This window comes from Cyprinus carpio, chromosome B22 (genome assembly GCF_018340385.1).
Source record: "Cyprinus carpio isolate SPL01 chromosome B22, ASM1834038v1, whole genome shotgun sequence".
Classification (NCBI taxonomy): Eukaryota; Metazoa; Chordata; class Actinopteri; order Cypriniformes; family Cyprinidae; genus Cyprinus; species Cyprinus carpio.
In genome coordinates, this window is record NC_056618.1 from 10902828 (window position 1) to 10916214 (window position 13387).

The 13387-nt window shown below is 34.9% G+C and overlaps 1 protein-coding gene across 1 annotated transcript; it reads left to right on the forward strand.

Moving 5' to 3' along the window:
• Window positions 1–269: 269 nt before the first annotated feature.
• On the forward strand, window positions 270–11087 carry LOC109051514 (epidermal growth factor receptor kinase substrate 8-like protein 3). The gene is given in 21 exon segments (XM_042748668.1): window positions 270–527; window positions 1605–1677; window positions 1751–1821; window positions 3685–3749; window positions 3820–3978; window positions 5316–5465; window positions 5547–5620; window positions 5703–5809; window positions 5916–6061; window positions 6781–6883; window positions 6963–7036; window positions 7184–7258; window positions 7332–7399; window positions 7401–7475; window positions 8127–8289; window positions 8368–8399; window positions 8492–8588; window positions 8880–8984; window positions 9072–9157; window positions 10363–10495; window positions 10572–11087. Coding segments are annotated over 20 exon segments (1875 nt in total). The 5' UTR covers window positions 270–527; window positions 1605–1615; the 3' UTR covers window positions 10602–11087.
• Window positions 11088–13387: the final 2300 nt, after the last annotated feature.

Here is a 13387-nt window from a genome sequence, read left to right on the forward strand (position 1 = left end):
AATTTAGTATAATAATATATTTTGTAGTGTAATATATATATATATTTGATTAAACTAAGTCATCAGATATGTACACTTCTCTGAGCTGATCTAACATCATCTAACACAGATTTGTGAATAGATTTATCAAGCAAAAAGAAAAATAATCAGAATGTTTGGTTGTTTCCAGGCTGGTTTTCTCATCTGATGTGATTGTCTTCTGGTTAATATGTAACCGAGATATGGATTAAGCTCATATCAAACCGAACTGCTCATTTATTAAATGCGAGACATTTAAACTGTTGTTATCTAGAGCTGTTGGTCACTCTGGAGGTAATCGCTGCTCGAGGTGTGTTTATCAGTCTGTCTGTAGGTGTTGTGTGTTATTTCTCCACCCATCTGAGCTGCTCTTTAAGACGCAGTAGACTTTGGCCTCAGGAGCGGCTGCTGTTCCTCCGTCCATCACACTATGATCTAACGCAGAGAAACCGCAGAAGATCTCAAGACACGGCTGAGAAACGTCTCCAAGAGCTCGTCTGATCTCCTCGGTAAGTGTTTTCAGTCGTTAGATGAACTTCAGACGTCGTCTTCGGGGCTTTGGATCTTCTCAAAGAGCTCAAACGGACGTTAATATCGCATCTAAACCGCTTCTGCTTGGTTTCTGTTTTGATAATGACTGGTTTGATCTTCATCGAATGCTTAATCAGGAATCTTTGAGGTTTTCTCATGTGGTTTTCTCTAGCTGTTATGTCATGTTCCTGTGGATCGTGGTTTATGAGCTTATAAACATGGGCAGATCGTCCGTGTACCGTAATTAACATTCCATTATTGACACTGATATGAAAAACACACAGGAGTCCTTGATTCCATACTTGCCAAGTATTACAATGCAAATACCATGGTATAAGAGTTACTGTATTGGTGTATTGATTATATTTAACGGTAGTTCCATAAAAATCAAGTTCCTCAGAAGTACTTTTTTCTGTAAGATATGGTAATACTGTGTTTTTGTTTTTTGTTATACATTAAAATGTACCATGTTATTATCATAAAACGTTACCTTAGGTCCTCGGAAATACCGTAATATTTTTTTGAAGTACCTTAAAATGTTATACAAGCACCTTTGTGAACTAAAGTACCATGTTTTTACATTTAAATGTACATTTAAGGGTTAATAAATTATAATTTAATTTAGTATAATAATGCATTTTGTAGTGTAATGTCTTTGCAATATTTAGTTATAATTATCAAACTAATTAATAATTAAAAAAACTGTTTTATATGAAAATATATTTATGTAAAATTGATTGAATATTTAAATCTCGGGCTACATTTCATATATAGTGTTTTAAGTTAATGTAATATTTAGATATTTGTTTCATATATAATAAATGGACAATTAAATATATACTCACTTGTACATAAGTATTTATGACATTTTAAATATTTGTGTAATTGATTCAATGTAATATCAAAATAGTACTTTTCACCTGTAGTAAGCAAGTTGTACCCAAGTAATTTAATTTAGTATTATTTGTTTGCTATATAATAAATGGACATTTCATGTAGTAATTGTGAAATACAAATGAAGCATGTGGATGTTGATGGTGTAGTGTTGTGTTCAGGTGCTGTCCTCATGCTGCAGGGTTCGAGTCCATTCGGCTGGTCCAGCGGTTATCCTGAATCGCTTCGCTCCAGGTGAGAATGGGCTCTGATTGGTGAGTGTTGTGACTCCTCACACTGTTTGTCTGACCCGTGTGTTCTCCCACAGCGTCACGGCTCTGGATGACGCGTCCTCAGATCTGTCAGGTTTATCCAGACCCAGCGCTAAATCAATATACAGTGAGTACTGACCCTGAGACGAGCTGATCATTAATCTCTGACTCAACCTTTGAGCTATTTATAGACGCGTCATTGACATCACACTGCTGCTTGCTTAACTGTTTCTGATACGGAAATACAGTGTGTCAGGAAAGGTTTTTTTTTTTAAAAAAGTCCTTTTTTATGTTTGTGTGTGTGTGTTTTATGTTAAATTTAAAAGTGTGTGAAGTGTATGATGTATATTTGCTTTTATTGTGGCTTTGCATTATCTAACGTTATGTTGACTACTCTAAAATATGAGAGAGCAATGTTTCAGGAGTTTAGGACACAGAATAAGACAAATGCTTATTCGATAACTGTTTTGCTTCCTATTTGGGTTTATGTATTCTTAATTTTTTAAGATTAACTGTTTTTTCTTTGACATTGTTAGATGCCAGTGTTTCCTGTCATACCTACGCAAAGATTGGATTTCAGAAACAGTATTTTTATGATTTTAAATCTGTATTTAACTTCAGAATGATCTCAAAGTAAAAGAGGTGCTGAAGTCTGAATTTGTGGAGGCCGTGCTTTAAAATGAAATTATTACAATCTTAATTAAAGTAACAAAGGATTTTGGGAAGTCCGACAGTAATCAGTGTTGTGTACAACTGTAAGGTTAACCCTGCCTGCTTTAAATGTTTGGCGAAGCATCATTTCAGATTACGAGTCGGAGAATTGCAAATCATTTAATTTGCGAAGTCCCAATCTGAATCAAATGATTTGCGATAATGCAAAGTTCAGGTCAAATGATTCGCGAACCTGCTCCGAACTGTCGTGCTGTGTCCCGATTCGCATACTATCCGTCCTAAACAGTATTCGAAAATAGGATGAGTATTTCCCAAATCTTGCCTACTATTCTGCTTAATACTTAAAAGTATGTAATTTTTCTTCACAAAAAGAGTAGCCTACATACTTTTAGGGCATAGTATAAGTAGGCGAATTGGGACGCAGCACCGATCTAAATCAAATTATCAATTTGATTCGCGATCTGCGATCAGATTAAAGCGCTTCTAAACAGTGAATCATTCTGTGACCGAGGAACAGAGAAACTGATTCAACTGAGTGAGTCATTTACACTGGAACCGCTCCAAATGACGCGTGACTTCAGTTCAAATGAATCATTAAGCAAAAAACAGATCAAAAGAGCCATTCATTGTCGAATTTCGACATCGCTTGTAATGATTTTAAAAAGCATGCGTGTAGTATTGGGTAAAACGCTGCTTTTTTTTTTTACTCATCCATTTGATAGCTAGAGTGTAATTGTTTTGTTAGATAAATTGAAATTTAGCTACAATAAACTTTTTTTATTTAAATATTATAATGAACTAATATTTAGATGTTCATTTTATATATAAATTAATTTTCATTTTATTATAAAATCCTTTATATTTTTGTGTGTGTTTGTCATTGTGTGCATGTTTATGTGGTTTATGAGGACACAAATTTGCTTGATGATGTGTAAGACAGAGGTATTACAACATGATTTATAAGGGCACTTTTTTTTTTGCACTTTTTTTTTCAAAAGGCTTAAAAACATTAGGTTTTTTTGTGTGAAAATGTAAAAATGCAGAAGCTTCCTTTGAGGGGTAGTTTTAGGTGTGGGGTTGATGTAGGGCAATATAAAATAACGTTTGTACAATCTAAATCCATTACGCCTGAGGAGGGTCCCTGTAAACCATAAAAACCAACATGTGTGTGTGTGATTGTGTGTTTATATAAATGTAAATCTGAGTTTTGCATCTGTTTCTGTGACTGTTTTCAGTCATGAGAAAGGATCATTAACCTTATATGAAAGTCTGTCGGATGAGCTCGTGATATAGTAAACATCATGTGTGTTTTCTGTAGATCAGAGGAAGGAATATGCCGACTCCATCAACAGACAGATGCATCAGTTCCAGCACCGAGTGGAGGTGAGGCTCACTGACTCTTCCTCATCATCATCTGAGCTGTGATGTGTGACTGTGAGTCTGTGCTCCGCAGCATCTGTTCACCTGTGAGCTGGACGGCCAGCAGCTGTGTGACGTGAACGACTGTCTGGAGCGGCTGAAGTATCTGGACGCTACGGGCCGAGTGTGGGGTCAGGACGTCCTGCTGGAGGTGCAGGACGGAGCGCTGCTGCTCGCCGACATCGAGACCAAGGTCAGGACAGCATCTCAGTAAGGGGTCTGTGGTTGGGTTAGGGAGTTCTTGTTGGGGTTGAGGACGGAGCGTATATATGTGTATATATATACATATATACATACATACGTACGTACGTACGTACGTTATATATATATATATATATATATATATATAGATATAGTATGTATGTAATATGTATATATTTATATATAGGTCATATAACCAGACAGTGTATATTACAAATAATTATATATATACAATGTATATATGTGTTATATCTATATATATGTGTGTAATATATATGTATATATATATATATGTGGTATATGTGTATATATATATGTATATATATACTGATATATATATATATATGTGTAGAACTATATATATCTATATATAAATATATTATATATATATACATATATATATATATAAACCATATGCTATATAACAATGTCAAAGTTAACCTAAAAACACGGTACATTGGAGCACAGCGTTTTTAAAATTTATAAAGAAATGAAAACAGAATAGAATAGAAAAAGAATAAAGCAAGCTAGTGTTAGAGGCCTTTTTTGCTTTTTGTTAATTGTATAATACAAATAAAACAAATAGATAGAATACCTATATTATGATATTATTATATCATAAAGATTATGTATTTATATGAGATATAGTTATGTATGTATTTATACTATGAAATTTTTATTGTATATATGCAAATATTTAAATAGATTAAAATTATACAGTAAGTATTTAATGTATCTTAACATATATTGAATGACCATTAATAAATATTGCATATTTATGTATATTTTTATTATTGGTATATTGTTATTTTTTAACATTTATATGTATCAAATTTTGTTTTTATTATATGAAAAGTAAATGTATAAAAAAGTAGATAAAGCGTGTTGAACAAACTGTAATATTTATACAGTTTGTCATCTTAAAATATCCAAGTTGAAATATTACATTTAAATATCTAAATTATTTTTATGCAATTTATGATATCTAAAAGTCTTAACACCTAAATATATCCACATTTTGAATCTAGATATATCTAAATATTGAAATGTATCTAAATATTAAACTATAATAATAAACAATTTCTTAATGTATTTTTTTAATTGAATGTAAATATTGAATCATAAAATATTAAACTTTAATATACAATTTAATACCTAAATATCTTAATCTAAATATTAAATGTATATTAAATGTATTTTTTTTTTTTTTACAATTGATTTGATATCTAAATATCTTCAAACGTAAACATTCTATTTTATTATTTCTGTACATTATTAGACGGCTCTAGATGCTCATCTGTCACAGTGGTGTTGTTGTTGTGTGTTCAGGAGGTGTTGGAGTCGTGGCCTCTGAGCAGTGTTCTGGATCTGAAGGCTGTTCTAGACGAGAGACTTTACGACTCTCTGCTGACCGTCAGCATTCAGGAGCGCGGCAGCCGCGCAGTCAGCGTCTTCCTCTTCCAGAGCGAGTCTCTCAGGGTGAGTTTATGATCCGGACGAGTCCAGCGTCTCAGGGCTTCTCGCAATAATCGGCTTCTGTGGTTTACATGTGTTCTTCAGGCCGATTATCTGAAGAAAGACCTGGAGCGGCTCCTGCAGAACAAGAGAGATGATCACAGGCTGACTAATGGCAGGTTAGAAGATGAACATCAGCTCATCTCCTCAATAATCATCTTCACATATCACGCTGTTGAGGTTTGTGATTTGATTCTGCAGTAAAGCCGCTGTTAGAAACGTCACACAGAGAAACTCGCGACAAGCATCTCCTCCACCTCAGCTGATCCTTCAGAAACCACCTGAACCCTGGGCTGCTTCGGATTACGGTGAGATTACCGGAAAACATGACGCATTTTCAAGAGAAACAGTATTTAAAGAAAAATAATGTACTTTTTTTCTACCTAAAGCCAGCTGTTTGTCTGTGATCCCCAGATGAGAGTCCGGTCCCGACTCCTCCCGCCTCCAGAAATAACTCCACCTACATAAAGGTAGTGGCTCCACCCCCTCACACAGAAGAACCGCCCATTAAACCAGACCCACCCCCTCCGCAGCCGTACACAGAGAGGGAGAGGAACGTGGTGAGTGTTGATTAGGGGTGTGTGATATATATATCATCTGCGATAATATTGTAATTGTTGCTTTTAATGTGAGATTTGACGTTGTGCAAAAACCATTCAAAACACACTTACAGAGTGCACACATACATTACGTGAAGTCTGGACTAATGTGAGATTTGACATTGTGCAGTGAAAATTCAATTCACACTTACAGAGTGCACGCATACATTACGATTTATAGCACTTCATAAAGTTAATCAAAATCACACGAAGAGTGACTTTTTTTCTCCATAAATTACCATGATTACAAATGTGATATTGATTTTTTTACAACAGGTCAATAAACTAGAAGTTAATTAAGATACTTAAATTTTAGACATCATATTGCCTGTTTTTGCTCTATTTCGACGACAAAAATAATTCCAAACTAAGCCACAGCTGTTTTGCATCTCTGAGCAACTTGAGGTGTTTCGTTCCTGAATGAATCAATGGTTTAAATGATTCGGTTCAATCGCAATGACTCACTTATTAACAGTAACTTGCTGCCACCTACTGGTGGTTTTAATTGCACAATTAAAGTGTTTTTTATTATCTAAATCATTTCAGATATCAGTATTCAACGTTTAATGTTTAATAAATTATTTCTGTATTTGTCAGTATCGCACACCCCTAGTGTTGATGACAGAATAACGCAGCGCTGTCGTAAAGATGAGAGATTGTAAGCGTTCGTCTGTGTGCAGGACATCCTGAATCACCTCATTAATGACATCGAGGCCTTTGCGAGCCAACTGACAGCCGTCGCACCCAAGATGGACAAGAAGAAAAAGAAGAAGAAGCGTAAGGGTGAGTGAGAGGACTGGTGTGAGTGTATGAGATGAGCTGATGAAGACTCTGTTGACGTGTTTGTGTGTGTTTGCTGTAGCTGTGAAGGGAATGCCGTCAGAGGAGCAGTTCTCCATCTGTCTGAGGAAAATCAAGATGGCCTTTAACCTGCTGGTGCGTTTCATTTTGTATGATATGATGGAACTTTTGTCTATATATTAAATAACTGTATATTAAACATGTTAATTATATTATATCATGTATTTTAAAATGGTTTAAAACTAATAATAATAACAATGTCAAACAATCTGTGCTCATCAGGCCAGCCTGCAGGGGAAGATTAACAATCCGAGCGCCGCTGAACTCGTTCACTGTCTGTTCTCTATACTGGATCTGGTGAGACGTGTGTCTGCTTGTCTGTCTGTTTGTCTGTCTGTGTTGTTGATCTGACGTGTGTGTTTGTGTGTAGGTTGTGTTTCACTGTAATGAGGATCTCCCTCCGTCTATCGTGGCTCCTCTTTTTGAGGGGGAGTGTGTTTTTTTTGTGAGAGGAGGGGAGGCGGGGGGGGGGTATTATGTGGCAGTCACTAGGAGATGCCTGGAACATTCCCAGGTAAAGCACTCAGACTTATACACACTCAAGACACACTCAGACACATAGTTTTAGACTCACACATAAACACAGACTTTTCACAAACTCAGACTCGCTCACACTCCAGACTCATACATACTTATACTTACACACAGTTTAGACTTACTCACAAACAAAGACTCTCTCTCACCTCTCTCTCTCTCTCTCTCTCTCTCACACACACACACACACACACACACACTTACACACTCAGATTCACTCAAAAACACACTCAGACTCACAGTTCAGACTCATACACACTTAGACTTAGACACTCATACTCAAGACTCATACACACTCAGACTCACATACAGTTTAGACTTACAAACACAGACTCTCTCTCACTCTCTCTCTCTCTCTCCTCTCTCTCTCTCTCTCTCTCACAAACACACACACACACACACACACACACACACACACACAATCACTCATTTAGACACACACACTCAGACTGACTTTAACATTCTCAGACTTACACACACACACACACACACACACACTCAGACTCAGATATGTGGTTTTGCATTTACATTTATTCATTTGGCAGATGCTTTTATCTAAAGTGACTTACAGTTGAGGAATGCAACAAGTGATATATCATAAGATTTGACTGTGTGTGTGTGTGTGATGAAGCACGAAGTGGCCGGAGGATGATGATGATATTCCCACATACACACCTGTGTTTGAAGATGGATGGGAGCCGCCAGCCATCAGAAACCCAGAGCCGAGCGTCACAAACACGAACGTGAACACAAGCAAACCAGAGCCAGCTCAAGGGCATGTGACACGACAAATGGTACGAACACACCGGACACACGATCACATGATCATCCTGTCATTCAGCTGTTTTAATGCTCTCTGTTTGTTTGTGTAGAGCAATAGACTGCCGCTGGAGCCTGAGGACAGGTACAGATACAAGATACACACATAAGACCTGTGAGAGGTGCTGCCGTACGGCGAGTGTGTGACGGTGTGTGTGTGTGTGTGTGTGTTTGCAGTTTAGAGGAGCTACCGGCGAGCTTCATGAGAGCTGTGTTTGATTTCACAGCACGAAACCCGCGAGAGCTTTCCATCAGTAAAGGTGAACAACTACAGGTGAGACACAAAACACACACACCAGACCTGATACAGACGCTCAGTCTGAGTTAACGGAATGTAAAAAGATTTATTTAACATGTAATAGAGAGATAGAATGTGTGTGTGTGTTTACACTACCAGTCAAACGTTTTTTGAACAGGAACATTTTTTAATGTTTTTTTAATACATAAATGCATACATACATTTTTCTGTGGACCCCCGGCAGCCCCTTCCAGACTCCATTTACAGGAACAAGCTTTAATGTCACTGGTGAGGAGTGTGTTTCTAACTGTGTGTGTGTGTGGGTAGTTGTTGGACATGTCTAAGCAGTGGTGGAAGGTGAAGAATGAAAAAGGCCAGATCGGTTACGTCCCAAACAACATGCTCCTGCCTCCGCAGCAGCAGGACAAACCTGTACGTACTGTATATCAGTCATCTTCACCTGTACATCTGATAATCATGATGTGTTCACAATCACGAGCTCCACCTCCTGACCCACAGGAAACCCCGTCTGCACCCACACTCACCCGAAAATCACGACCCGAGGAGGTGCGGGCCTGGCTGGAGCACAAAGGCTTCAGCAAAATGTGAGCAAAGCCACACTACACACTGCAATATGTGTGCAAAATAACCAGCTCATGACCTCATTGTGTTGCATCTTTATTTCAGTAATTCACTTGCATGCTGATATTGTATTCTGCAGTCATTTTTTGCATAAAAATGTTGCATTTGTCAGTCTATGTGGGTCAGTAGAGTTTCATGCATCGTTTACAGAAAAATGCTATTATTATTAATGAGTGAATTATTATAGTCATCATAATTTTAGTTGTTAGACTAGAATGCGGTATATATTCAAAACCACCATTTTTTCCTAATGCAGCATGTTTAATTGTAGTGACCTAATATTCATGTTTACTGTTACAGTTCATTTGTAAATGGTCATTTGCATATTTAATCAATTTTGTGTAAAATGTCACTTTTTGTGAGTCAGTATTTTTTCTATGCAAAATAAATAATTATATTTTAGCATTATTATTAAAATACAGTGTGTATAGTAATATGGATGATTGTTTTTTAATATTAATATTTTGTTTTTTATTAACAAACATAGTAAGTTTTACATTTAATTAGATTTAAGTTCATAATTTCTTATTTAATCATGTTAATCAATAGCTTTTTATGCAGCATTTTAGAGAAGATTTATAGTATATTGGATTATTATTGTATGAAGTATCAATTTTATAATTTAAATATTTTATTTTTAATATATTAATATTGTATATAATATAATTCTAGCTGTGTAATATTAATATTAAATGGGCAATTACAGCATTTTTATAGCCCATTTTTATATATTAATATATTTTAAAAATTAAAAATAAAACTTGTTTATTTCAGTTGTTTTAAATTTGAATTCATAATTTCTTATTTCACATACATTTCTTTAATTTTTCTGTTTGTTTTAGTTTCTCTTTCAGCACAAATTGCTTTATTATAAAACCCAACGTCCATCAACTGAAAATCTTTCAAACATATATTATATATAAATTATACTAGCATTATTGTATACATAAATATAAAATTCATATTAATATTAGAATGAAACTTTATAGTGTCATTTGTCTATAGTTTTTATTTTTAGTTTCACTTTTTCATGTGATCAAATAATGCGTCAAAACCAAAAAATCTCGACTAATACGTGGATTCAACTGCATTGCATTGTGGGATATGGATATTGGCATGCAGTATGTAGATATCCTGTAGGTTAAGCATGTTCTTCTGTGTTTGTCAGTACGGTGCGGTGTTTAGGAGGCGTTAGCGGCTCAATGCTGCTGGGAATGACACGCGACGAGCTCAAGACCATCTGTCCGGAGGAGGGAGGACGTGTCTTCTACCAGCTGCAGAACATCAAATCAGCCCTCGCAGTGAGTACGACATCATCATCATCATCATCACCACAAACGCGTGATGTCACACTGACCTCATCTTCACTCTCTCCAGATGGCCAGTGAAGTGAGGCCGATGATCTGAGCCATGACCAGATTCTGAAGAAAATGACGCTAAATCACTAAATTTGTATACTATTTCTGCATTCCGTTTCCGTTTGGACCCGAAGAATCGCTAATTTATAAAACAGTCATAACTTAATATTTTTCAACTTAAACTAAATTGTATTTGATTAGCAATTTAAGTGAATGTGAAGAAATTTCACCATGTTATTCCTGAATATACCACTTTTTTATTAATTAAAAAAAAAAAAAAATCTTTGAATTTTAAAATGGCTAATGAACCAGACCAAAAATAAAACTCGGATGCAAAAAATATATTTATATTTTTGTCAATATTGATGAAAATTTTAATTTGAAAACATTATTGTATGAAATTTATAATAGCATATAATCTGATCATTATCAGTATTAACCCAATGAACTCATGATTGCTCAGTCCATATTTATAAAACCTACTTATTTATTTCTAACAAACAGCATAAATATTCCTCTGAATTTTCAAAATAAATTCATTTTACTTGCATATGAAAAAGTGATCAGTTTTTCATGCTGCAATGGTTTGTCAACACACGTACATATTTATGTTCAGAGGGTTCGTACAGATACTGTAAAATGAAACTCCAGGACTTTGAAGGACTTTCCAAGCACATTTTTTATTTTTATTTTTATTTTCAAGGACTATATACACACACACACACACACATACATACATACTTTTCAGGGCACTCGAGTATCACGCATTCACCGTGAGACACGCATTTCAACCAGTGCACATGCTCTCACACCACACCTTGAGTTTCTCACACTGAGAAGCTGTGAATTGTCCCACTATACACTATTAATGGATGAAGCACAGGCATACGGAGGGAAGTTCTCTGCCAAGTTCATAGCTGTCTTGAGTTATGCAGAGTTAAATGCCAACTACCAGCCAATCAGAAATTAGAATTGTGTTGTTTCCGTGTAAATTACGTGATCCCGCTGCAAGTGCATTTATTACTAGTTTTTTGGCACACAAGTGATGATAAATACAATAATCATGTTTACAAACGATGCTGTTATTTCAGTTAATCAAAAAAAAAAAAAAAAAATCTCATCTCTTTTCAACATTACTAATAATAATAATAATAATAATAATAATAATAATAATAATAATAATAATAAATGTTTTTTTGAGTAGCAAATCAGAATATTAGAATGATCTCTGAAGGATCTTGTGACCAGAGTAATGATGCTAAAAATTCAGCTTTGAAAGTAAGCTTTGATTGTTCCTAACAAACTGTTTAACTGCACTCGAGAGTGAAGTCAAGTAAATCTTTTGGGATAATTAAATATATTCTAAATAAACTACAAACCTAAAAATATATACATTTATTTTGTCCTCACATTCTTTCATATAACTCTTCCCTCTCAGTCACACACCTGACTGAATGGCTCATTATGCAGCTCATTATGTTTGTCTTTGTCTTCTCAGGTGTAAATCACACAAATATTCATGGTCAATCACGCCTCCTCTCATATGCCCTTTACAAACATAAAGTGTCTTAGAAAATTTAAATCAATATATTGTTTTCTGCGAGCGAGTAAACAAGATGATTTTTTTACATCACTTTGAAGCAAAAATTCTAGGCTACAAGCTCCAGGTTTGACAGTCTTGTGAACAAATGTTCTCTAGGTGTTTTATGACCTCATTTCAGTGACTTCAAAATTGTAGTTTTTTTACTAACCACGCATACACGTTTTCTCAAAAAGACAATCATGTACGTACATGCTATTTGCATATTATTGTAGCCCAGTTTGTACTGAATACAGTGTTTTCAGACTTTAGCCATGTATATGTTTATAAGCAACTGAAAAAAGCACAAACGTATTTGACACTAATGGTATTCCATACATAACCTGGTCAAAAATTACCCAAATCTTTTAAATGTTTATATCTTTTAAATTATAATAATAATAATAATAAATTACATGTATTTTAAGGCTTTTAAAACATTTGCAAAATTTCATTCCATTACTGTAAACCAGGGTTTCCCAAAGTGGGGTTCGCGAACCCTTGGTGGTTCATGAGGGAATTGCAGGGGGTTTGTGAGTTGGTTTACATGGTATGCCTACGAGTAAATACGATTAACGAATGAATTAAAAAAAAAAAAAAAATAATTTTAAAAAGTTTTTGCAAAGAAATGTTACAGATTTATACAAATGTGATGTAAATGTAAAATCTTAAATGTATAAAACTTTAAAACTGATACAAAAATAATTATTTTTAAAGTTAAACATGCAAACGTGCCATTAAATAATTGAAATATTTACTTAAAGTCTCAGGGGGTACTTCAAGTACATCATTTAGTTCAAAGAGGGTTCAGCTGTCAAAAAAGTTTGAAAACCCCTGCTGTAAACTGTGCATTTTTTTTTTATATGTGTATCTTACTGGATCAATATGACCCTGCAGCTGGTTTTGACAATCTGGATTTGTATACAATCACTGTTTTTGTGTTTTTCTGATACAGAGATGCACAAAAGCCCAGATGAGATTAAACACATGCTTTATTAAAATCAACAAAACACTCATTCTCACTAAAAATAGATCAATTTGGTACAATTATTCAATCTCATTTGCTTTCTAGCATGTTGTGCGTCATGCTTTGCTCTGGATTTATGTGCTAGTTTCTATAAATTAATGCTTTTTTGAGTCACATTTGGTGTTATTTATTAGTTCAGTGTCATAATGCTGTATGGCGATTAACAGTCAGTATAACTTCAACTCAATCTACCGAACACATGCTGGATCGGAAAATGCTAAAAACTCAA